Below are 27,286 nucleotides of genomic sequence, written 5' to 3'. Positions count from 1 at the left end.
TCTCTAGGACCTTACCATTAAGTGTATAAGTCCTGCTAAGATTTGCTTTCCCAAAATGCAGCACCTCGCATTTATCTGAAATCTACTCCATCTGCCACTTCTCAGCCCATTGGCCCATCTGGTCCAGATCCTGTTGTAATCTGAGGTAACCCTCTTCACTGTCCACTACACCTCCAATTTTGGTGTCATCTGCAAACTTACTAACTGTACCTCTTATGCTCACATCCAAATCATTTATATAAATGACAAAAAGTAGAGGACTGGTCCTGAGCCTTTCAGATAAAGGATTGTGTACCTGTACTAGCTTTTGAGTGCTGCTCCTTCATCAGATAGCTGATGAAGGAGCAGCGCTCCGAAGGCTAGTACTTTCAAATAAACCTGTTGGACTATAACCTGGTGTTGTGATTTTTGATATTTAATAGTCCTGCTTTGTTACGTTACAGAAAGTCAGTTGGGGAAGGATAGAGCTTGAGATAATCTTCATTTTCTTTTCAGCAAAATGCATATCTTATGAGACATACCGCTGCTGAAGCATTTTGTCTTGAGCTCCTCAGGACAAATAGATGAATGTCAATTTCAAACAATGACGAGAATGTATACAACTGGAGAGGAGGCTGTTGATTAGCTCATCAAGAAGGCAATTATGATTGGTCAAGGCATTCTGTGAAGAAAACAATAGGGAGTTGTAGGCTCCCATCCACCCTTCCTCAGCCCCCAAATTCCTGAGTAGGTGCAAGGATTTTCAGAAAGCACGTCCTTCCATATGTATACAGGTAAAGTCACCATAGTCACAAAGGACCATAAGGTTGCACACTCAGAGATGATTGGTGGTGTTACAACATTATCACATCTCAGCCAAGGGCAGAGGATGAGAAGGAGGGACCTTTGTGGTAACCTCCGTTTGTATGGGAATGAGACAGTAAATTTCATATCAATGATATTGAGATGTGCATGTATTTAGTGTTAAACATTATACTCGTTCACCACTTAACTCCAGAAACACCATTTCAGTTTGAATATTATATGAAGTCCCAAATTAATATGCAGTCAATAGACATTATCTGCATCCAATTCATAGAAAATTAACAAATTCCCTTGTATTTCTTTAACAAGTAGTTTATAAGTTCAACCAAAATTTCCAAACAAATAAAAAAGCTCTATAATTCTGCACGAACTTTGTTATTGAGAATCATTCCTCCTCTAGAACTGTTTGCACTTTGTATTTTCTGCATAAATGTTTTACAAAAAAGTGCAGATTACCGATGATTTGCACCTACCCATTTAATTTTAGAGATTTTTGTTTCCTGTCCAGTATTTGTTTCAAGCCAGCAAAGTCAATCCATAGCCCTTTCTTCTCTCATACTTCTCATAGAGTATATTATCCTGCAATTAATTTAACATTCTTTATTCGCTCATAGGATGAGAGTGTTACTGGCCAGGTAGCATTTGTTGCCCATCCCTAATTGCCCAAAGGGCAATTAAGAGTCAACTATATTGCTGTGGATCTGGAGTCCAGACCAGGGAAGGATGGCAGTTTCTTTCCGTAAAGATATTAGTGAGCCAGTTGGGTTTTTCTGACAATCGATTCATGGTTATCATTAGATTCTTAATTCCAGATATTTATTGAATTCAAATTCCACCATCTGCCATAGCAAGATCCTAAGGACATTACCTTGATCTCTGGATTAATAATCCAGCGATAATACCACAAGGCCATCGCCTCCCCCAATGGGTATGCTTATCTTCAGATCATTTCCTGTGCAGAGATCCTGAGATGTAGAATCCCATTTACAACGCCTGTTTTAAAAGAAAATGTCAGGATTTCAGCAACCAAATGGTTTATAACAAACAGAACAATTTTGTCCCCTGAACAATATTCCTCTCCTTATCAATAAGATGTTATGAAGCCAGCTGCAGTGGAATACACAACAGGATGATGAGTCATTTTTAGCAATGCTTTAGATGCTGGTTATTTGGGTCATCTATGGATGAAAAACTTGAGTATGCTTTTCTACAGATTTCAGTTTGTTTATTTTTCTTTTTGCCGTCAAACATTCTCGATTTTAGTGTGTTTTGTCAGAGTGATTTGGTCAAACTCATCAATACTGGCATCTTGGTCTGGTTGGTTGTCACAGTTCAAAGAACTAAGCCGAATATTATTAAGTAGAATGAAACAGATTGTTGTGGAAGAAAGGGTCTGCATTATTCTGCAGCCAAGCTTGTTGTGTTTTGGTCGGTAAATCAGGAGCATAGCTTTGGATCTCAAAGGAGGCAGATGTAACCTAATATGCCTTGAGATCCAGTTAAAGAAAAGATAAAATAATAGCGTCCATCTCTGCATTATTACTGCATGTTGATCAGCAATGTGTATTGCAGATTAATGCCATAAGGTATAATGGTGATAAACTCCACTGAACACAGGAGAAGACATTTCTAAAAGACCAAATCAGTTTTCACATTTAGAGACTTACTATGTGAAGTACTACATAGATAGCAGCTGCAATCATCTAAACAGGCAAGGAGTCAGCAGAATCTTTGAACAAGAAACCAGCAGTAATTTAAGTCCAAGAGAGAAAAACAGGCGAGAGGAGGCACTAAGTGAGTCAGTGGCATTGAGGAATAAATGAAGGGAGATCCCTGAGAAAGGCAAGCAGCAGCAACTTGAGGAGCAAATGAGAGGAATACCTCAGGATGAACAGTTAGCAATAGCTGGAAAAACGTGTGAAGGAAGAATCCCAAGAGAGGCAGTGAGCAGCACCTAGAAGGGACACTGAGGTAGACAGTTAAAAACACAACTAGATACATTTGGTGAGTAATTGTGTTTCCTCATCTCCAGTTTAAGGTAACTGGTCTGAAAGTAGGCTCAAGTTATGGCAAGGCAGCTCAGCTGCATGAAATGGCAGTTGTGTGCCATGTGGGGTGTTGTGGGCACTTCACATGGCCCAGATGATCACATATGGGAAGTGTCTCCAGCTGCAAAGAAACAGAGTTTTGGAACTCAGGCAGCTGGAAATATTGTAACAGTTTTCAGGTTCGGTTACTGTAGATTAAGACTAGGCAGGTGATTAGGGAATGGGTTAGCAATGGACTGTTGATCCTTGTGTCTATTTCACTAACTCTGTTTTTCCCTTTGGATACTGATGAGGGCTGTACTTCATCAGAAGATTGTAACAAGAGCCAAACTTGTCATGTCCAAAGTGTTCCACAGAGGGAGGGCAAAAGGAGTGAAGCATAATCCTGGTAGGCGGTTCAATAGTTTAAGGTGTTTCTGTGACTGCAGACATGACTAAAGGGTGGTACGTTACATCCCTAGCACCAGGTGAAGAATGGAAAAGATGTCCAGGGATATGATTTTCAGGTGGGTGATTAGCATTTTTCAGATGGCAGCGTCGGCTTGAAGGGCGAAATGACTAATCTTGGTCTCGTGTTCAGACCAGGTAAGAAGCACTGAGAGGTAATAAGAGCCTAAAGTCTTTAAAGTTGCAAACTCACTTGACCTTTTTGGAATGTCTTCTCCTAGGTCAAGTAGATTATATTGCCATTGTACTTTTTTGCATTAAACAACAATGCCCACTCCTGTTGACCATGATATTTGTATGCAGATGGATGCTGCCACCATACCTCCTTTACGGGATCTAAGGGCCTATTTCGTTTAGTGTTAGAACAGCAATTGCTAGTGAGCATTAGCAAGCAAAGGTTCTTGACATGACACAATGTAGTTTCTTGCATGATAACAGTTAGGTACAAACTCCCAAAAGCTAGTAGGGCATTGTTGAAAAGGTTATTGGGAGATGTGGAGGATGCATCTGGCCTCTCTGAGATCCAGAGCTATGCTGTCAATTTTTTCCACCATGCCAAGATGCAATCATGAGATTGGGTGGAGCTCAAAGCCATCTCCAACCCTTTCAGAACCATTACCTTCGACAACAGGCTTTTTCTCTCTCTATCCTGTAACATGTTGTTTTGAACTGTGAACATTGACTAGTCCAAAATGCTATTATTAATCCCATTGGAAAGTAGGATCTGTAGGGGTATTCCAGATGGATTGGTGCTCCATGATGAAAGTTAACAATCCTTTTTTAGGTAAGGAAAATCTTGGACTTAATGATCATAGCATTATAGAGATGTACAGTACGGAAACAGATCCTTCGTTCCAACTCATCCATGCAAACCAGATATCCAAACTTAATGTAGTCCCATTTGCCAGCGCTTGGCCTGTATCCCTCTAAACCCTACCTATTCATGCAACCATCCAGATGCCTTAAGATTGAGAAGACTAGGTGGAAACAAAATAGAGTACTTGTGATTCATAATGAACACTGGAGCCATAGCTGGTGGGTACCATGAAGTGTAACTGCAGTAAGGAAATAGAGGGCCAAAACAACAGTGGGAGCATTGCAAAGCAGAATTAAGACAACATAAAATTGACAATTGCTTGGAGACTGCCTTAAGCTCAACCCAATTGGATGATAGCATCTAGGTTTGGCAGGGAAAATTGAAATCATAGCTCTGGACACTTGAAGTAGATGGAGTCAATAAAAGACAATGGTCAGACATTTGAGTCTACCAGAAGAGCAGGATATTCATAATTTAAAATACGGTTTTGGCTTGAAGAATTTATTAGGGACACGTGCACAAAGCTTCATTTGGGGAGGTCATGCAATAGGATGTGCATCATGTATTCAGCTGAAAAGGCAGAAAAATGTTTTTGTAACCAGCCAGAAAGCCCCCATTTTGACCACAGTTTAAGGGAAAACCCCCAGCAAATTGCAAAAATATACAGCTTTAATATTTAATAGAACAAAAAGTTTAAAAGAAGGAAAAAACACAGTATTGTTACACTGCTTAAAATGATTAAGAAATAAAACAGTTTGTAACAGAGATTGCAGCAGCAACGAAAGTTTGCAGAATGTAAATTGTTAATCAAAGAAAAATCATATGAGGAAATCACGGGATAATTAACATTACTTACATGATAGGCAGAGGTGGGTACTGCAGATTTTGGAGATTAGAGTCAAGATTAGAGTGGTGCTGGAAAAGCACAGCAGGTCAGGCAGCATCCAAGATGCAGGAAAATCGATGTTGATTTTCCTACTCCTTGGATGCTGTCTGACCTGCTGTGCTTTTCCAGCACCACTTTAATCGTTACTTACAATATAGTCCACTGAATTGAACATCTTGAAGAAAATAATTCTCATGATACAGGATTGTTTCAAATATTTAATGCTAAATCTCAAGATGAGAATTGAAATACACGGTTGTATTCAATAGAACCTACAGCTGGTGACTTTAAAACTCAAAACTAAAGGAAGCACCGATACATTTGAAGAATTTCTCAAGTTTTTGACCATTGGTTTAAAACCAAAGTTCAAAAAAGTCCAAGATTACCAGAGGAGATCAGCAACCAGAGGTAGTTTTAATTAATAATGTCTGCAGATTAGTGAAAAAGGTGTAAAGTGGAATTCATAAGAGGCAATTTTGTTGAAATTATTGATGAAGTTTTGTCAGATTTATTATAACGGATGGAAGATTGCAGAATCACAGCTCCCAAGTGGCAAGGACAGCCTTATCACAGGAAAGCAACCAAACCTAGCTGCCTGAGGAAGGAGCGAGGGCTCCGAAGGCTTACGGTTTCAAATAAGTCTGTTGGACTCTAACAGTGTCATGTGATTTTTTGATACTCTCCACTTCAGAGAGACCAACACATAAAGCAGTTCAAAAAGCAGATAAAAAGAGTCATTGTTAGTGTTGTTTGAACAAGAAAGCCTCCAGTACAGGCTGATGGCAGAATGTTGCACCTGTAAAGTTGTAGGTAACTTCCAGAAGATATGCAGAAGTCAGACACTATGTTTTAGAACAGTAAAAAGTCAAATGTCTATTCAAAGTTGTTGATGCAATAGACTAAAAAGACATGGAAAAGAAATTTAGTGCATTCCTGGGGGAAATTAGCAGACTAACAACTTCAAATGTGGCAGAATCCATTTATGTCAGTGGACATCTCATTTATTTTAGTTTAGGGATATGTTTGGCTCGCTTATCAGATCACATGCCATGGCTGAAAAAATCAGGTTGCAGCTAAACAGCTAAAACTACATGGTTTATAAACTCTAGAAGTTAGAGTTCTGCTACAAAAAAGTCCTGCAACTTAGAAGTGTCTGTGTTACGAATGTATGCATGATTTATAATCAACACTTCTCACTTTTGAGCACTTGCATATGCATTGAACTCAACAGCTTGTTACCTCAAGGATGTTCAGCTCATTCCAAGAAACTGCAACTAGGGCAAGAGTCACTAATTTATGCCAAGTCCAGTCAAACAGAAACTAGTTAGAGCATCTGGTCCAGAAACAAATGGCTATTGTCAAATGGTCAAGAGGAAACTAGTAGAAGCTTCCTAAACTCATGGCAAAACCCGAAAAGAAAAATGTTATGGTCACCTATGCTGATATAGAAGAATTGTTTCATTCTGTCACCAGGAAGGACATCTGTGATTAAACAGATGTAATAGAACTGTTTTCCATTTTTATCATTACAGAAGAACCTTCAGATTACAAGGCAGAAAAAATTGAGAGTCAAAACAAATATGGATAATAATAATGAACGTCACAACCCATTTAAGCTCATTGAAGCATTGTTCACTAAAGTTATTCAGATAGCAAAACTGGCTACAGAATAAATTGTTATAACAGTTTTGAATTTAATATCAGATGATGAAATGACACAATTTGATTTGATTAGATTAGATTAGATTACATTACATTACAGTGTGGAAACAGGCCCTTCGGCCCAACAAGTCCACACCGACCCGCTGAAGTGCAACCCACCCATACTGCTACATTTACATACCTAACACTACGGACAATTTAGCATGGCCAATTCACCTGACCTGCACATCTTTGGACTGTGGGAGGAAACCGGAGCACCCGGTGGAAACCCACGCAGACACGGGGAGAATGTGCAAACTCCACACAGTCAGTCGCCTGAGGCAGGAATTGAACCCGGGTCTCAGGCGCTGTGAGGCAGCAGTGCTAACTGCTGTGCCACCGTGCCGCCCACAAAGAGGAACATTTGAAGAGGAACACTTCAACTTTTCATCATCTAAAACAGAACGGTGATAAAGAGAACTCAAGGAAGTAGTGAAAGCTGATCAAGAAGTGCCTGGTGAATCAAAATAGCAACACTGAGGGCAAATGAAGACCTCCAACTGAATCAAAATGAAGTAAAATATCTATGTACTTTAATCTGCTCACACATCTGTTGAGAATAATGATTTGCTCCACATATCGAACACTAGCTGAGTAGACTACAGCAAGTCAGACCAACATTCACAGATTTAATACCTAGTCAAAAAGAACAAACTATGTGGCTCAAAAATCCAGGATATTTCAGAAGAAAAGTGTTAGTTTCCAATAAGCAGTTGTGTTCTGTAATGGAAATTCATGAGGTTAAAGGTCTCCCAGTCAATGTTACAGGGCAACTTTCTCACTTCAAGGGCCTTCCAGATAAGAAATGGTCCAAACACCTGGATGACCAGGACCAATCTCTTCAAAGAAGAACATCCAAGAGCGAAAAGATCCTTCAGCAGATAGATTTTACAAACCATCCAAAGCCAAGATCAACATCAACAAAGAATGAAAGGAACAAAAGAACAATACAGCACAAGAATAAGCCCTTCGGCCCTCCAAGCCTGTGCTGCCACATTTTGCCCTTCCATACTAAAACTGTCTTCACTTACAAGATCCATATCCCTCTATTCCCTTCCTGTTCGTGTATCCTTCCAGATGCTTCTTGAATGCCCCTATTGTGTTAGCTTCCACCACAACCTCTGGCAATGCATTCTAGGCACTCACTGCCCTTGGTGTGAAAAAGGTGCCTCGCACATCTTTTTTTTTCATCTTTTTCCCCTTGCACCTTGAACCTGTGTCCCCTAATTGACCCCTCCACCCTGGGATAAAATTTCATATTTTCCACTCTCCATGCCATTCACAATCTTATAAACTTCGTTCAGATCGCCCCCTCAACCTCCTGCGGTTCCTGAGAAAACAAACCCAGTCAACCCAACCCTCCTTCGTAGCTAAAATCCCCCATATGAAGATCAATAGTCCTCATACCAAAGATTTAATAATCTTTCATATCTGAAAAGAGATGTTATTTTGGTAGATGTTACCTCAGGTGAGGGTTGGGTGGGAGGGGAATGCTGGGAGGGCATGGTGGGATGGCTTTGTATAACTTAATTTTGGGGACTGCATTCAATTCCAACCCCCGCCCCGCCGCTCCCCTCCCCCGTTTAATGATGACATGCAATGTTAGGTAGATAAATTGGGAGAATGGATCTGGATTTTGAAGGGGACAAATGTACCCTATGTTTCCCAACAATCTTTACAGTGTCTATGAGTGTATAAAAATAGAAAGAACTGCGGATGCTGTATATCAGAAACAAAAACAGAAATTGCTGGAAACGCTCAGCAGGTCTGGCAGTATTTATGGAGATAAATCAGTTTACATTTTGGGTCGAGCAACCCTTCCTCAGAACTTTTCTGAGGAAGGGTCACTTGACTTGAAATATTGACTCTGATCTCTCTCCACAGATGCAGCCAGACCTGCTGAGTTTTTCCAGCAACTTCTGTTTTTTTTCTTTAAATATATACTTCTGGCTAATTGTTGCACAATGAGCTACATCTGAAGGTGAATGCCTCTCATTGAGAAGACTTTCTCATGGTTGCTCTTCCAAAATGAGGCCCTTACTCCCAGTCAGCTGGATGAATTCTCCGATGACCGTGAATTCGAACACAGGAAAGAACCTGACGAATACTATATACTTTGTAGTATTAAAATTATAAAGCTCTCATACATTGTGAACATTACTGACTGAAATAAAAGATTTCAGTATTACTTAATATAATCACTAGGCATTCACTCTTACCTGCCATGTGATAAATCAAGCAGTTAAGTGAAGAAGGAGTAATAGGTAATTATATTGAAGTACATCATGACGGGTGACTCATTCAGTAAATTCCTGGGAAATATGCCATATTAAAGAGAGATAATTATGTGTTTTTAAAAAGAAGTTGGGTGTTGCCGGATATCATGTCCTAAATAGGATTCTCGTCAGATTTACTCAGTTATTCATGCTCTGTGCTTTTAATCATGTGATGATTGCAATCTGTCCCAATGCCATTATTGTTATATTTAATATTTTTTCATATTGCCCTTCACAATCTTTGTTCCATTAATCTCCAGTCTTAAATTTTTGGTCATATTTTAAATAAAACCTCTGTAATTAGACTCTTAACATAGTTTACAGAGATCAGTTTGCTCAGTTGGCTAGGTGGCTGATTTGCAATGGGCGAAAGTGAGGACTGCAGATGCTGGAGATTAGAGTCAAGATTAGAGTGGTGCTGGAAAATCACAGCAGGTCAGGCAGCATCCAAGGAGCAGGAAAATCGATGTGTCCAGCAAAAGCCCGAAACATCGATTTTCCTGCTCCTCAGATGCTGCCTGACCTGTTGTGCTTTTCCAGCACCACTCTAATCTTGGCTGGTTTGCAATGCAGAGTGATGCCAACAACTTTGGTTCATTTCCTATGCCAGCTGAGGTTACTGTGACGGTTTTGCCTTCTCAACTTCACCCCTCACCTGAGGCTAGGTGAACCTGGTTAAACTCCCCTCCAGTGGTCAGTCTCTTTAAAGAGAGATCAGCTCTATGGTCCTCCGGGACTATGGGTACTTTTAAAGTAGTTACAAAATAAACAATATGATATGCATGCTACATAGAACTTTGTATGTACAAACCTTTACTGCAGTGTACATGAGAAAAGCAACCTGAACCTCTTTAAGGGGATATGTATTCTGGCTGTAAATAGTAGTGTGGGACCTTTACCGAGACAGAGCTAGTGTCATAGTGTCATGGAGTCATGCAGCATGGAAACAGACCCTTTGGTCCAACCAGTCCATTCTGTCCATAATTTCAAACTAAACTAGTCCCACCTGTCTGCACTTGGCCTATATTCCTCAAAACATTCCTTGTCTAAATTTCTTTTAGATCTTGTATGTGTGTGTGTACCCACTTCCTCAGGATGTTCATTCCACACATGAAACAATCTTTGTAAATAAAAATTGTCCCTCATGCTTTTTAAAAATCTTTCCCCATCACCTTAAAAATATGCCCCTAGTCTTGAAATTTTCCACCCTAGCGAAAAGACACCTGCAATTCACCTTATTCTAATACCCCATGTGATTTTAAAAAACTTCTATAAGGTCAACCCTCAACCTCCTACACGTCAGTGAAAAACATCCCAGCCTACCCAACCTCTCCTTCTATCTCAAACCCTCCATTCCCTGCAACATCTTGGCAAATCTTTGCTGAACCCTATCCAGTTTAGTAATATCTTTCCTATAACAGAGTGACCTGCACACGGTACTCCAGAAGAAGCCTCACCAATGATCTGTACAACCTCAACATAACATCCCAATTCCTGTACTCAAAGGTCTGAGCAACGAAGGCACCTTCTTAGCCACCCTGTCTATATCCGATGCAAACTTTAAAGAATTATGTACCTGAGCCCATAGGTGTCTCTCTGTTTTACAACAGTTTAACCTACGGCACAACTTTTAATTGTGTAAGTACTGCCCTTGTTTGTTTTACCAAAATGCAATACCTTGCATTTATCCAAATTAAACCCCATCTGCCACTCTTCAGACCATTGACCTGAATATCAAGATCCCTTTGTAATCTTAGACAACTTTCTTCACTGTCCACTTTATCACCAATCTTTGTGTCATCCACAAACTTACTGATTATGCCTCCTATAAACTCATCTAAATCATTTATATAATGACAAATAAAAGTTGACACAGTACCGATCCCTGCTGGTCACAGGTCTCCAATCCAAAAAACAACCCTCCACCATTACACTGTCTCCTGCTGTAAAGCCAATTTTGGCAAGCTCACCCTGTATCCTATGTGATCTAATGTCAGTAATTAATCTATCATACAGAAAGGTTTTACTAAAGTCCAAGTAAACAGTATCTACCTCTCCACCCTTATCAATCTTCTTATTACTTCCATAAAAAACTCAATCAAGTTTGAGACATGATTTCCCTCACACAAAACCATGCGGACGATGCCTAGTCTTTCCTTGCCTCTCCAAATGCATATAAATCCTATCTTTCAGAAACACTTTTCGCCAGTCAGACTCACAAATCCATAGTTCCTGAGCTTTTCCTTACATCCCTTCTTAAGCAAAAGCATAACATTAGACATTGTCCAGTCATCCAGAACCTCGTCTATAGTTACACATGATGCAAATCTTTCTGCAAGAGATCTGCAATTTCCTCCATAACTTCCCACAAAGTCCTGGATTACACTGGATCAGGTCCCAAAGATTTGTTCACCTTTATATTTTCTAAAACTTCCAACACTTCCTCTTCTGAAATATGAACTGCTTTCAAAACATCAGTGTTTATTTCCGAGTTCTCTAGCCTCCATTTCTTCCTCTACAGTAAAACCTAATATGAACTATTAATATCTCTCCTCATCTCCTGAGGTTCAACTCAAAGGTGACCACTTTCATCTTTAAGGGGCCCTACTTTCTGTAGTTGCTTGCTTGCTCCCAGTGCACTTTTACAATCTCATTGGATTATCCTTAATCTTATTCGCCAATGTTATCTCATATCCTCTCTTTGCCTTCCTGATTTCCCTCAGAAGAATGCCATGCACTCTTTATACTGTTCAAGAGATTCATTTGAATCTGGTTATCCACATCTAATATGATTTTTTAAAATTATTAACTAGAACCTCGAATCCTACCAGCCTTACCTTTCACTCTAATAGGAACATAACAAGACTGTGAACTCTCATATCACACTTTTGAAAGCCTCCCAATTATCAGATACCCCTTTATCTATCAACAGTCTACTCCAATCCATTTTTGAAAGTCCTTTTCTCACACTATTACAATTTGCCTTACTTCAATTAAAACTACTCTTTATGGAGATCTTATTTTTTCTGTCATTATTTTAAAACAAAAAGAATTATGATCACTTGACCCAAAGTGTCCCCCTACTATCTTTTCAGCCACTTGCCCTGTTTTATTACCCAAGGGAAGATCAAGTTTTACTCCTCTAATTTGAAAATTTTAAATATAGATAAAGAAAATTTTCTTGAACACATTTAACAAATTCTTTACCATCCAAACCTTAACAGTATGGTATTTCCAGTCAATGTTTGGAAAATCAAAATCACCATCTGTGGCAACCTTCCTATTCTTACATAAACCTGAGATATCTCTACATATTTATTCTACAATTTCCCTCTGACTTTCTGGGGGTCTATAGTACAATCCCATCACGGTGATCATTCCTTTCTTTATTTCTAATGTCACACCATTTATTTTCGCAGGATGAGTTTTCAGAAATATCATCTCCAGAAACAGCAGCAATATTTTCCTTAATCAAAATTGCCGCTCCCCTTCCTCTTTTGTCTCTTCCTATCTTTCCTAAAGCATCTGAAACCGGGACATTGAGCTGCCTGTCTTGTTCATCCCTCAGCTAAGTTCCTATAATAGCTATGATATCTCAAGCCCATGTTCCCAAACATGCCCTGAGTTCATCAGTCTTAGCTGTAAGACCGTTTGCCTCGAAATAACAGCAGTTTAATTCTTCAGAGTTACTTCATTCACTGACTTGCTCTTGTCTATCTTTTCTAATTAACTTATTCTTTTCAGATTCAAAACCAACCCAGTCTATCTTTCTATTTACTCTGTTACTTAGGATTCCTCCATTTCACCCCCTCTAATAATTTATAGTCTCCTTAATAGAATTAGCAAATCTTTCCACGAGGATATTGTTACCTTTCCAATACAAGTGAAATCCATCCTTTTTTGAACAGGTCTTTTCTGCCCCACAAGAGATTCCAATGATCCAAGAACCTAAATACCTGAATATGTCACCATCTTTTCAGCCGTTGATTTATCTCGTTTATCCTCTTATTCTTTCCCTCATTTGAGCTTGGCACCGGGAGTAAACCAAAGATTACTACTTTTGAGATTGTGTTTTTTTAATCTTCTACCTAACCTCTTATATTCACTCAGTAAAGCCTTCATTTTTTCTATAACTCTGTCATGGAATGTCCTGCCAATGTATACTATACGCTTTAACCAATTTGGGACATCCTTAATCCTGGCAACAGGAAAGCAATATACCATCCTGGATTCATGCTCACTGCAGCAGAATCTCTTGTCTGTGACCTTGACAGGAGAGCCCCTTTTGACAATTATTCTTTTAAATTTTATAAAATCCCAAACAACATAAGATTGATTCCTTGTGCCCAAGATCTGACTGTCTCTTCTGTTTTCCTCTGAGAGACTAACCTTTCCAATAGTACCCAAAGCTGAGTATGTGTTTGAGAGAGGAATAGCCACAGGAGACTTCTGAATTACCTTCTTACCTTTTCCTGACAGTCATCCATCTGTCTAACTTATCCTGTTGTATAATCGCTATACTAAATCTACTAGTCACCTAACTCCGTGTCTCTTGTATGCCCTCAAAGCCATTAAGCCTAAAAAGAAAGCAGCTTATCATAGCACCTTATGTGCAAAATAAACTATCTGTACTTACCCAAAGAGTTAATATTAACATGCAAAAAATAAGAAATAAATAAATCAAACATATAAATCTTAAAGTTAACCACTTAACTGAGCAATCAATGTGATACTTGGAATAATTGCTGAAAATTAGTAATATCTGATGAATGTGTGTAGGGATGGGGTAGAGGCTCTCTTGATATGCTCAGGTAGCATGGGGAGGGGTGGGGGGGGGGAAGAAATTTGGCAAGTATCAAAGCCAGGAATACTGTTCATTGAACTTCCTTCTGCATGGCATCATCTACATTTTATACTAAAATTGGGCAATTTCCTTTTAGCTTATTATTCATCTTTTAATAAGCTTTTTTATTCCTCTTTCCAGCCAGTTGTTTTCTGTTTTCCTCATTCATCAAACATATATATTGTGCAATATCTTCCTCCACAATCTCATCTAAATTTTGTAAAAAATCTATTACACAATAAACAAAAATTCTGACCTGTCACAATGGAGCAAAAGGATTATCATTACATCACCCCCAGGAGAGCTGCTTGTTCACTCTATCATAGAGTCTTTACATATATTTTCAATGCAATGGAAATTAACTAAATCAACCCATGAATAATCCTGGATACTTGACAAACCATTTCCAAATATCTAATTTGACTACTAAAAGCTTCTTTGTACTTATTCTCTAGTTGCCAATAGTTGAAATGGTGCCACAATTGTGAAGTTAATGCTCCAGTGTTTGAGCAAACCGACTCGTGGACTCCATGTATTTGATTGGCAACTAATGTGATGTAATTTTCTTTTGAATTGTGAGGCTTAAGGAAGTAAATATGTAGAAAAGCTGGTTGTTATACTGCTGCAGAACAAATGAAGAAATTAACCAAATTATCAAAGTGGGCAGGGCATTTGCTCCCTGAGTAAGGAGGAAACAGTGTCATTGGAAGGGGTTAGCTGGGAAACTGAGTGTCTTCCTGGTATGAAGATGAACCTCTGGAGCCTATCAGTAGCATGCAATGTATTTCCTGACTTTCTGAAATCTACAAGGCACAAGTGAAGAATGTGATGAGATGTTCATCACTTGCCTTGATAAATGCAGCTTTATAATCACTTGAGTCTTGACCTCAACTAAGGAAAAGGTACTCCCTTGATTGGCACCTTTTATCCACCACTTCCCGCATCACAGTAATAGTAGCAGTGTGTACAAGATATACTGTATAAATTAATCCAAGCATCCTTCCATAGCAGTTCCAAACTTCTGAAATATACAATCTAGAACAGTCCTCCTCAAACATTTTCCCTTTTTCCATTTTAATGCATTACATTCGATGTGATCCCGAAATGGAAATTTAGGCAAAATAAAAATTTTAAAGGGTGGCTGGAGAGAAGGTTAGGGTTTTGATAATTGAGTGGGAGATTATTAATGAACTATTAATGTGTTTGAAATCTAATTATCAATATAATAACACCTTGATTGTTAATCTTGTATTATTGTGATTATTGATGCAGGTGACTCGTGATGGGATCCTGACAATTGTTGCTTTAGGGTCCTCCTTATTAACTGAAATAAATGATTAATAATGTAGCCTCTTAATTGTAGTAATTTTCTTATTATTTTAACAGCAGGCCACTTATTAATGTAATTTGAGTTATGTGATTAATGGGATAAACCTCTATTTATGGAGAATGTTTTGATTAATGATCCAGTAGGCATCAGAGGGATAAGGAATAGGCCATTCAGCCCATTGAGCCTGTCCTGCTAGATCACGGTTGCCAAATAGCATCTATCAACAAAAATAAAGCAAGGATTCAAAAGGGTCTCACAGCTCCCAGCTCCATGGAAGCTATTGCTGCCTCAGAGCCTGCAAATATCTCACAATTTAGGAATGCCTGATCCGGGAAAAATCTGCCAATGGAATTTGAAAATCCATAGTCAATATTTTATATCATCATGATGTGATTCTGTCCCTAAAGCTAATGTAGTGTTTGCCTTTGAGTCAATTTGTCTCACACCATCGGTTTGTTAATGACCTGCATCGACAGCTCTGATTTGTTTTTGCTCCAGTGAATGATGTTCATCTTAAAACCAAGTTACTGCACTATACTTAGTGGGGTTACTGCAGTTAACCTTTATGTAGCCTGAGTGTACAGCATTCTTGTATATTGTAGAAGCACAGATTGTGTATGGCTGTTTAGTCAGTGCATCTCTGTAGCATTGTGATGTCTCTTTGGCAGTGCTGAGATGATGTGCATGTCTTTACACGTGATGTACTGTGATATTGCTACCAAACTGCACTGCTAGCTGGCCAGTGCACTTTTTTGTTTATGTTTCTGAGCACTAGAACGATGGAAGTTTTTGGAAGATGAGATGTTGAACAATAACCCAAAAGGGCTATATACCTTAAATTTTGGTTTTGTGGCAATCTCCATGAGATCCACAACACGCAAGTCAGCGGCTGAAGAGAATTACAAGGAGCTTATTCTTGTCATTTTTTTTTTCTTTCTCTTTAATAAAAACCTATTTGTAAGTCAGTGCATTTAGGAGAAGAGGTAATTTGTTTTCAAATGAGTAAAATTGATGTCATAGTCTAATGCAATAGGAAGCTAAGCTAAGGTGGGTGTGTTTGGAAACTTTTTTTTAACTGATCTTTTATGCATCCTGAGGATGAGTAACTATAAAGGAATATGCAAAACTTTTGTATACAATTCAGTTGTATTCTAAAAAGGATTCATACTGGCCTTAAAACATTTAATTCTGTTTCTCTCTCCACAGATGCTGCCAGACCTGTTGACTTGCTTCGGCACTTTGTCTGTTTAAAGGTAGGACCTGCTTTACCACACAAGTTAGTTTTTCAATTTGTCTTCTGATATGTTCCTTCTTTGGTTAGGTTTCTCTGGTTGGTTGCTTGTCTTGTGCCTATCTGTCTAACCAATCTAAAAATGTAAAGTACAGTAAAGTAAAAGTAACATGCAGTCAGTGTTTAAAATCTGGAAGACAGCAAGTGCTGGAAATACCAGCAGTGTCTGTACAGAGAGAAAAACAAAGTTTGATTCTTTCTCCAAAGCTGCTGCAAAGCCAGTTGAGTATTTTCCAGTACTTTGTTATTTAGACTGTAGTTTTTAGTAACGAAGCAGAATGGGAAGTGGTTATTATTTTCCCATGCCTGCATAGTTGAGGAATATTGAATTGTGTTGAGGTGATGTACAAGTCAAATTAATGCTTGTTTATACCCATGAACCTAAATGAGCAAAGCCACCATTTTATTTATAATGATTTTTTACTAACAGAATCCATTGTTATTATTTGGACTGGTCACTTTTATACTCTTGTGCGTCTTTATTTTTATGTTTCACCCATCGTCAACTGCACTGGAGTCTACAAACAAGCACAGGATACTTTTACGCATGCTGATTCATTTTTTTTTCCTTGTGGGCAGCATTACACAAAGTGTCAAGACCAAATGTGCTCTTGAGAAGAAGCAGAGGTGAACATTAAGGACAAGGATTGAAATAGAATGCACAGAATTCATTTAGTTTTTACTTTTGAGTCATGTATCCTATTGATATATTAGTTATATGTGCTATATGTTTTAAAAAAGTTATAGCTTATTTCACTCCTGTCAAGCTTTTATCTGTTAATGTTCTTATGACAACAATTATAACAAAGAAATGAGGAAACTGCCAACACAGTAATTACATCCTCACAAATGTTTTCATCAAACTGAAATGAGAGCTCTCTTTCTTTCCTTCTCTCCACCTTCTCTCTTTTTCTCTCGCCCGCCCGCCCGCCCTCTCGCCCGCCCGCCCTCTCGCCCGCCCTCTCGCCCGCCCGCCCTCTCGCCCGCCCTCTCGCCCGCCCTCTCGCCCGCCCTCTCGCCCGCCCTCTCGCCCGCCCTCTCGCCCGCCCTCTCGCCCGCCCTCTCGCCCTCTCTCTCTTTCGTTCTTCCTTTCGTTCTTCCTTTCGTTCTTCCTTTCGTTCTTCCTTTCGTTCTTCCTTTCGTTCTTCCTTTCGTTCTTCCTTTCGTTCTTCCTTTCGTTCTTTCTTTCGTTCTTTCTTTCTTCTCCTTCCGCTCTCTTTCTTCTCCTTCCGCTCTCTTTCTTCTCCTTCCGCTCTCTTTCTTCTCCCCCCGCCCCATGCCCTCTTTCTTCTTCCTCCACTCTTTTTGCTCTTCTTCCCCCCTGCTCCTTTCTGGTTCTCGCTCCTGCTCTTGCTCTTCCTTTTGCCTGTTCTCCCTCCCTCTTTCGTGCCTCCCCTCCCATTCCCCACTCTTTCCCCCCTTCCTCTCTATCTCTCTCTCTTCCTGCCCCACTCCTCCTCCCCATCTGTCTGTCTCTCTCTACAAATGTTGCCAGGTAGGCTGATGTTTTCCATCATGTCCTGCTTTTATTTCCTCTTTGCTTTATTCAATCCTCTGAGGTACGTTTATCTTTGTAATTTCCAGTTTTGTTGAAATATTTGCACATAAACCATTAACTTTCTTCTCTTCTGTTTAGCAACAATTCTTTCAAAGAGAAGTAGATGATGAGCTCAGATTATGAAAGGAAACCCACATAACCTACAACCCATAATTAAACCAGGCTTACATCACATTCATTGATATTGCCAATGTATTGTGCAATTATTTCTGTTTACTTATTTCCTTGTAAACTCATTTCCTTATGCTTTTGCAGATTTGAGCAAAACGTGTGATTCACCCTTCAAAAATATGAATGGATTTTATTCAACAGATCCTGTTAATGAAATTATTAAACAGAGAATCTAAGCACAGTTAATCATCAAATGAGGACAATTAATAAACCGGTTTCTTGTGAAGAGAAGTGTCATTACCCAATTAAAAATCAAATGTAAACCAATCAACAAGAGGAAACAAAACATCAGAGACATTTTCTGTCAATTTTAGAAGAAGAGATTCTATCTTCTCGGACCATATTTTTCTAGAAGCACTTTTTTGTGAATTGCTCTACTATCTTCATGAATAACAATCTGGTCTAAGTGGATTTGTGGAAAATGAGTGATGGGAAATGGGTTATCCTAAGTCCAGAAGAGTTTGCTCAGCTGCAGCAGTACACAGAATGTAAGTATGACCTTAATTGCTATTACTGCTAAATGGCACTAAGTCTTGAGTCTCTGTAACTAAAGAGAAACAGAATACATGGGAGAAGTGGAAACCTTAGTGTTATGTGTAGATGTGTGTATGTTGAACTCTTCTAGGTGCTTGTCTTAGTTGGTCTGCCATTAGTTATATTAGCAAATCTGTCACATTACATTTTCTAGTGTGCTGTGGAAGAAAAGATTACAAGGGAAAATTCAAGATCTGCACATAAAATTTGTTTGCTTGGTTATTTTCTTTTCTTGAGTTCAATATGAATTTTTAAAATTATCCAATTGTGACATTAATGTATTTCAAGCTGTTAATAAACAGTTGAAGCAGAAATGGGCAAATTGTGCATGCAATACCTGTGAGGATTGGTTAAAAGTCAATTTATATGGCTTGCAAATCTTTCTTTCTGGAGAGAAAAAGGAGATGACAGTAAACATTTTTATGTTTTTAATGAAACAACTTCTATCCTGTTATTTCAGTTCTTTGTTTCAGGACCACCATTTTACAGCTTAGTAATGATGAGTTGAAGGGTCAGGTGCTGACTCTTGCAAGATAATCCAGGTTTAAATAAACTGATATGTTCAGAATATTGAATGGTGCAATGATGTGATTGCATGTATTTTAAAAAAAAAACCTGGGTTGCATTTTCAAATGCATTTCCAGCACTTTTTATGTTATGATTAATGTACAGTGCCAGCATATTGGAGATACATTCTACAACTAAAGAAAGACCTCAGAACTGAAGTTATTACTCATTTATTATTGAGGTAAACACCATCTGGTATTCCTGTCCTCTTGCGCATCCCTCTCTTCCTTCTCCCTATTGTTGCCCTTCGTCAAAAAGTCTCCAGCACTCTTTCCCCCATGCATGTTCCCATTCATCTCCCCACCCCATCTTTCCCTCCCTCCCTACTCTCTCTGATTCCTTAAAATGCTTCTTAAATCCTACCTCTTTGCACAATCTTCTGGATATCCAAAAATAATGTTCCATTCCTTGGTTTGTCTTTACTACTAATTATGCTCCTTTGATGCAGCTTGGGATATATTACTAAGTTGAAGGCACTCTGTAATAGAGTCGTAGTCATAGATTTGGACAACATGGAAATGGACCATGTGGTCCAACTTGTCCATGCTGACCAGATATCCTAAATTAATCTAGTCCCATTTTCTAGCATTTGGCCCATATCCCTGTAAGCCCTTCCTATTCATATACCCATCCAGATATCTTTTAAATGTTGTAATTGTAACAGCCTCTACCACTTCCTCTGGCATCTCAATCCATACACACACCACCCTTTGCATGAAAATGTTGTCCCACAGGTCCTTGTTAAATCTTTGCCCTCTCACCTTAAACCTATGCCCTCTAGTTTTGGAATCCACTACCGTGGGAAAAAGACCTTGGCTATTCATCCTATCCATGGCCCTCATGATTTTATTAACCTCTATATAAGGTCACCGTTTAGCCCCCAGCACTCCTGGAAAAATAGCCCCAGCCTATTCAGCCTCTCCCTATAGCTCAAACCCTCATATCCTGGTAACAACCTTGTACATCTTTTCTGTACCCTTTCAAGTTTTGCAACATATTTCCTGTAGCAGGGAGATCAGTATTCCAAAAGTGCCTAACCAATATCCAGCACGGCCGCAATATGACCTCCAACTCCAATACTCAATGCACTGACCAATAAAGGCAAGCATACCGAATGCTGCCTTCACTATTCTATCTACCTGGGACTCTGTTTTCAAAGAACTATGAACCTGCACCCTTAGGTCTCTTTTCTTTTGCACTTAATGCTAGGGTCGTGGTGAGTGTTGCCAAGGAAGTGTTATCATTGGCTCATTCACATTTTTCTTTTGGTGTTTTTCCTGATTTCAACCTGGAACTAAAATATTTTCACTGTTTTCTTTTGGCTAAAATCAACTGTAGATAAAATAATTTTCTGGTGTTCTAAAGCTAGACAACCTGGTCCAAACAGTTGGAACACTGATTCTTTGGTTGGTTGCAGTATGTTGTCACTGATCCTAGGAAGAATTACGAGTTTAGATTATCATTTGATATGACCATGACTATTTTAAACTCCAAAAAGCATACAGGAGTTTTCGGAAATCAATTTCACATCAGCTCATGAAGTTTAGGCATCTTCTTTGGTAATGAGATAACTGTGTGCTTTTAAGGTAATACAGTACTTCACAGTTTATATTGTGTAACATGTATACGATGGCCGAAATATTTCCAGGAGTGGTGATTACAGTCAGATCACCACTCTGCTCCTGTTTTTACAATTAGCACCGAGTTACCAGTTTCTGGCTGTAAATGTTGATCCCAGCTCCTTCAGAAATGCAGAGCTTACCTGAAGCCAACACTTTCTTGCTTGGTGGTGTGAGGGGAAGTCAAACCATGCTCCCCCTATTACGCAGCAGCACCAGTTATTGTTCCATGTTCAAGGGCCTGCCAAATAGATAGGCCAGGTAAGTGTGAGATGACGCATGTTGCTTGGAAGAACGTTGAAAGGCAATTGTAGATAGGTGGTATAATTGCAAAGGGAGTGCAGGAGCAGAGGGACGGTGGTGTATACGTACACAGATCATTGCAGTTGGAAAGATGAGTAGAGAGGGCAGTTGGTAAAGTATACAGTGTCCTCAGCTGCATTATTCGGGGCATAGATACAAGAACAGGGAGGTGTTCTTGAACCTATGTAAAACACTTATTAGACATCAATTGGAGCACTGAGTACAGTTGTGGGTGCTACATTGTAGCAAAATTTGTAAATGTACTGCAGAAAGTGTAGAAGCAATTTACAAGAAGGGTTCCAGCAATGAGAAACGTCAGTTGTGGGGATACACTGGAGGTTTACACTATTCTTGGTCAAGAATAGATTTGATAGAGGTTTTCAAAATCATGAATGGGCTGGATAACTTTGATACTGAGAAGCTGTTTCTGCACAAATGAACAAAGAACAAGCAGGCATAGACTCAAAATGGAGAGCCCAAAAATGTAAGGGTGATGTGAGAAAAGGTTTTATCACACAGTGCCTGGTTAGAGTATGGAATGCATGGCCCTGTGGTGGAGCCAGGATCAATTTGAGGCATTCATGAAGATTTTGGGTGATTAGTTGGATAGAACTGGTGTGCAGGGAAGTGGAGAAATCACAGGCGATTGGTACTAGGTCATAGAAGCGATGCCTGCTGCACCACAACAATTCTCTGATTCTGTGTAGTGATGGAGTGCTGAGGGTATGTGTGATGGGGTGAGGGATGTGAGGTAAATGGTGCAAAGACCAGTGTCAGAGGGTTGGAAATATTGGGACCAATGAAGGTATCGGGGAAGTGGGTAGTAGGCTTAAAGTTGCCCAGGGACTTAGGTTCAGGTTTTAATTCTCCTGGGAACTGATAACTTAATGGAAGCAGGAAATTATGAATCCTCTGCCTTTATTAGATTTGTTTGGAGGACTCTAGATACAAGGGAATTACCCGTTGTAATTTTCAATTCAGCAGGGTCACAATGTGTTCCAATGGTTGCTTGGCAATTGGAGTATCCGGATTGAAGTATTGAAAATCTACAGTGCAAATATTGGCATTAAAAAATGTCTTGTTTTTAAAATCTGCACAAGTTTAATGTCAATTATGCGGTAACTGGATCAGTTAAAATGGCAATATAAAAATACTGAAGGTGGCCTATTAATTTGATTTTTAAGGTGAAGCTTCAGCTAATTCAAGGCATTTGAAATTCTATTCTAATTGAGTTCTCTGCCTTTACTTTTCTCCAACAATTCAAATGGCTTACAAAAAGAACTGCTGAAAACCAGGACACACAGTTAATCTTTTGATAGTCTGCTTTCAATGTGACTGTTTGTCAGGGGCTTTGAATTGTGTTGTTTTGTTTCAGTGGTTTTGCTACCACTGAATTTGCTGTGTGTAGGGGATTCCAGCTTAATTGTGGCATTGAGATACATTTTACGTGCCCTGAGATGCATTGCGACCAATACTATTTTCTGAAACCGTGGTCAAATTAAGTTGGTTGGACGATTGCGAAAGATCATGCTTAAATGTTTGAAGAAAGTCTTCAGGTGGCTGGCAGATTAATGTTGGTTTATCTAGAATAGATGAAAAACTGTTGTAAAATGGTGTTGTTGGGTAGAGTCTGGTGATTATGTTTTATCATATACTAATCAATTCTAATCTAGAATTATTTTGCTAGTTCCTTGAAAAATTCATTGTGGAATACTTAAAATTAAGAGTTTACCAAGGATTCAGTTCTGTTTTGACATGTGATGTTATCCCACTTGTACATTTCATTGATATGTATAATGGAATGCTTGTTTAGCTTATCCATCTGTGTGGCTTGCTCCACACTTGCAGCATTTTCCTATTTTGTCTGTCATTGTGATATACTCTTGGTCTGTTTTTGGTCAGATATTGAATTTTATAATTACATTTTGTAGAGCATGAGTTTTTTTTCAAAATGTTTAGGTTTTGTGGAGTTTTACTATGCATTTTGTGCTGTGCACTCAAATCAATTACTGAATTACATTAGATAATGTGATGTTCTGTTTGAAAAGCTAATTTCATCTGTCTATGTCCAAGAATAGGTTTTGAGGCGCCATAGTTTTTGGATAAGGGTTAGCAGATTTAAAACAGATTACTGGAATTACTTCTCAAAGGGTTGTGTATCAGTGAAATTCGCTACTCCAGAATGCAATGGATGCTGGGAAGAAAAATGAGTGAATTTAAGGAGGAGATAGACAAATTCTGAATTAGGAGGAAGTGAGGACTGCAGATACTGGAGAAATCAGTTGAAAAGTGTGGTGCTGAAAAAGCACAGCAGGTCAGGTAGCATCTGAGGAGCAGGAGTGATGACATTTCGGGCATAAGCCCTTTATCAGGAATGTGATGGGGGTGGGGAGAATGGAACTGATAAATAGGAGAGTGGGGTTGGGGGGCAAGGTAGCAGGGAAGGCAGTAGCGGATGCAGATGGGGAGGGGGTGATTGTGATAGGTCGGAGGGGAGGGTGGAGCAGATAGGTGGGAAGGAAGATGGACAGATAGGACAGGTCAAGAGGGAATTGCCAAATTGGAGGGTTCGATCTGGGATGAGGTGGGGGGAGGGGAGATAAGGAAACTTGTGAAGTCAACTTTGATGCTGTGTGATTGGAGTGTTCCAAGATGGAAGATAAGGCGTTCTTCCTCCAGTTGTCGGGTAGCTTGGATTTGGCAGTGGAGGAGGCCCAGGAGTTGCATGTCCTTGGGGGACTGGGAGGGGGAGTTGAATTGGGCAGCAAACAACCCCACCACCTTGTGGCCAACTGTTCAACTCCCCCCTCCCACTCCACCAAATCCAGCTGCCTGATCTGTGCTTTTCGAGCACTACACATTTTGACTCCAAATTCTGAATTAGGAATGGATTGAAGGTTTACGTAGAACAAGCAGGAAAGTGGAATTTAGGCTGAGATGATATCAACCATGTTCATATCAAATAGCAGAGCAGGCTTGAGGGGCTGACTTGTTTGCTCCTGTTCCTAGTTCTTGTATTCTTCTGTAATTAGATGGGCAAACTATTACATAAAATCCCATTGTCACTTGCCAATTTTTCTGTCTATGTTTTGAAATTGTGATACAATTAACAGACACACCTTCCCAACTTGGAATCTCTTCTGTCATCAAGTTTCCTAACCATTTCTCAAAAACAAAACTTGGTTCTAACTCTTAGACAATATTCCTGGTCCTAAACTGCTGAACAAGCAAAGAAAACCTATTTGTTCTCCTTAATATCTAATATTTTACGACATTTGATTGAATTATCCAGTAACATTCTAAGTTTCATTCCCAATTTGTGAAATATCTTCTGGTAATTTAACCCCTGGCATGCAGATATCATGCTGATCAGTCTTCATGTCTTCCAAAGCCAATATTTATTTTCTAAGATGTAAAACTGCAACTGAGCACAGTACTCAAGCTGTGACCTAACTAAGGTTTGTTAGGTTATCTTTTAACCCCTTGCTGTAGAGAAGACAATTTTTGTGGTTTTTTTGTCAGATAATAAACTTGTCTGTGGACCCCTAAGTTTATGTGGATCTTAACTGTTTCTGTCTTTTTACTATTTAGAAAGGCAAACCCATTTGACTTACTAAAGCAGTTAACCTACTTAACTATATCAAAATCTATTTGCCACACTTTTCTCTCTTCATTCAATCTATCAACTTTTAAAAATAATTTAATACTTCAATTTATATGGCTTACAATCTGTCTATCTTTGTGTCAAGGCCAAGTTTGAAATGTGGCTCTCCTCTCTCATCATTTTAAATCAATACAGAATATGATGAATAGTTAAGGGCCTGTTGGTTGCACTTGCAGAACACTAGTCTGTCTCCTGCTCAGCTAATTTCCAAACCAGTTCAGGCAGCATCCAAGGAGCTTGGATGCTGCCTGAACTGCTGTGCTCTTCCAGCACCACTAATCCAGAATCTGGTTTCCAGCATCTGCAGTCATTGTTTTTACCTCGTTAATTTCCAAACCAGTTCAATGTTTTGCCTTCATTTTCATGAGCTTTAATTTCTCTCTGTGACATATTTTAACAAATGCTGTTTGGAATGAAAGTATTCTCTTTTTTTAAAAAAACTTTGAACTACTTTCATTAGTCATAACTTATCATTGACTAATTAGTTGAAAATGTTCAAGTTGTTCAGTCTTATTTGGGAATCAAATAATAGGCTAACTAGTCTAATGCCCTGGTTTAAGTCTTTTTTAATCTCTCTATATTCATGGAGTGACATGCAACTTTCCAAGCTAAAGCAAAGTTTTCAGATTTGAGACTGTTCAAAGGTTATGATTAGTGCATTGACAGTGTTCTCATAACTACTTTGAAAATTTTGGAAGAAAATTTTGCTTGAGTATCTGTCATTCTTTGACAGATTTTATTTCATTACTGGTCCTTTGCTTACATTGATTTTGATGAGTCCTTGGTCCTGATTCAATATTAGTTTCCAGGCCATGTTGTCTGGTGTGGTGTGGTAACCCTTTTCCTTTACTGTAAATAATGGTGCAAAGTAACTGTCCATTATGTCTGGCAAGTCCTTATTTTCATCAACAAGACTGCCACTATTGAGGGGTTTTCGAGGGGTTCATGTTGTTTCTGGCTGCCCTCTCTCTCTCTTAATACAATTGTAATTTGTTTTTCTTTGTTTACTTTGGTATCCACTGCACATTTCTTTTCATAATCCCTTTCCAAAGCTCTTGCTGCATGTTTTGATGCAGTAACAGAATAGTAACAGCAAACAAGGAGGCTGGTCAGGTTGTGCTGGCTCCGTATAAGTGCAGTTTGCGTAATATTGTTCTTCCGCAGTCCTGCAGTTTCTTTTTATCCTTTTTGGATAATTATTCAATTCTTTCTTCAAGGCCTCCTTTGAATCTGCCTGCCTGGCATTCTCAGGCAATGTATTCCAGATCCTAGCAACTTGCTGCATTTAAAAACGGCCTCTCATGTTGCTGTTGGTTCTTTTGTCAATAACCTTAGATCAATGGCCTAGTTTTGAGTTCATTAACCAATGGGAATAGTTTGGCTATATCTAATCTGTCCAAAACCCTTATGATTTTGAACACTTCTATCATTTTGTTCTTTATATCTCTCCCAGTTATTAGAATCTGCTCCTTTATTGACCACTCTTTGAATGCTGTTGCCTTGTTCTGTTATATTTTACCTTTTATTTTTGCCCATAACGTTTGTCAGCAAGTAGTACTCTTTTCTTTGGGCTGTAATCCCTTCCAAATGTTTCATATTGCTTACCCCAACACTTGTCTTGATCCAGGGCTGCTGAAATTATTTTTCATTCTCTGCATCAATTAGGGTGACACTGTGATAAATCAAATTTGGATTTGGACTCACGACTCCAGTTTGTGCTCCAGCCATCTCCAGATTGGCCAAATCATAAATTTAATAGAATGATGCCCGCGCCAAGCTGAAATTCCATACTGGTAAATCTGAATTACTTGAAAGTTGTGTAAGCTTGACGTGTGACCGTATTGATCTCATTCGATAAGAAGTGGGAATTCGTCACTTCATGATGGAGGTGGCGTGGAAAACGGCGATAGAATCCTAATCACTAACTGCTCCCACTACAAGTGTTTGCAGTACAGCTACACAAGATATGGAAAACAAGAGGGAGCAAAATAATGCCATCCAACTCTATGCCAATCCTCTTTCTAACTGGCCTACATTGGAGATTCAAATAGGAAAATCATTGTACTGGACCAGACCAGACCCCCTCAAAATATTTTAAGAAGGTAGCCCAGACCCTAACTTTTTCTTGTATTTAAGACAATTGTAAAGTGGCTGTTCCAGATGCAATGCAACTGGTCAAACTACTCTATGTTAAGCAAAACAACTTATTTCAACAATAGTGTTTATATACAACAAAATAAAGAAGGACTTTACAGAATACTAGATATGATAACTATTACTAATCAACTATTCTAATATAGTAACATCCCAAAAACACACCCTTGTCGAAATTCCAAAAATAGATTTGTCTCACAGATAACTCCAGCAATCCAGAAGGAAAAATATAGAGGAAAAATTAGAGTGTCAGTAGCCAGGAGACATTTTACT

At 39.0% G+C, this 27,286-nt stretch overlaps 1 protein-coding gene across 8 annotated transcripts in view; it reads left to right on the top strand.

The window, feature by feature from the left end:
* Positions 1 to 27,286, top strand: part of dgkg (diacylglycerol kinase, gamma) — a 546,249-nt gene that overhangs the window by 60,431 nt on the left and 458,532 nt on the right. For 7 of the 8 annotated variants that reach the window (XM_087988715.1, XM_043693004.2, XM_087988713.1 and 4 more), the window contains 2 exons: positions 16,359 to 16,405; positions 18,257 to 18,660. In XM_087988715.1, the coding sequence (XP_087844841.1) occupies positions 18,594 to 18,660 (67 nt within the window). In that variant the 5' untranslated portion in view covers positions 16,359 to 16,405; positions 18,257 to 18,593. Of the gene's footprint in view, positions 1 to 16,358; positions 16,429 to 18,256; positions 18,661 to 27,286 lie in introns of all 8 variants that reach the window. The other variant, XM_087988714.1, reaches the window with a different exon arrangement.

The sequence above is a fragment of the Chiloscyllium plagiosum genome, unplaced genomic scaffold (genome assembly GCF_037043375.1).
Source record: "Chiloscyllium plagiosum isolate Xiang-an unplaced genomic scaffold, Cpla_swu_hap1 HiC_scaffold_7, whole genome shotgun sequence".
Lineage (NCBI taxonomy): Eukaryota > Metazoa > Chordata > Chondrichthyes > Orectolobiformes > Hemiscylliidae > Chiloscyllium > Chiloscyllium plagiosum.
The sequence above is the reverse complement of the archived record's forward strand: the minus strand, read 5'-3'. Positions and strand labels throughout refer to the sequence as shown.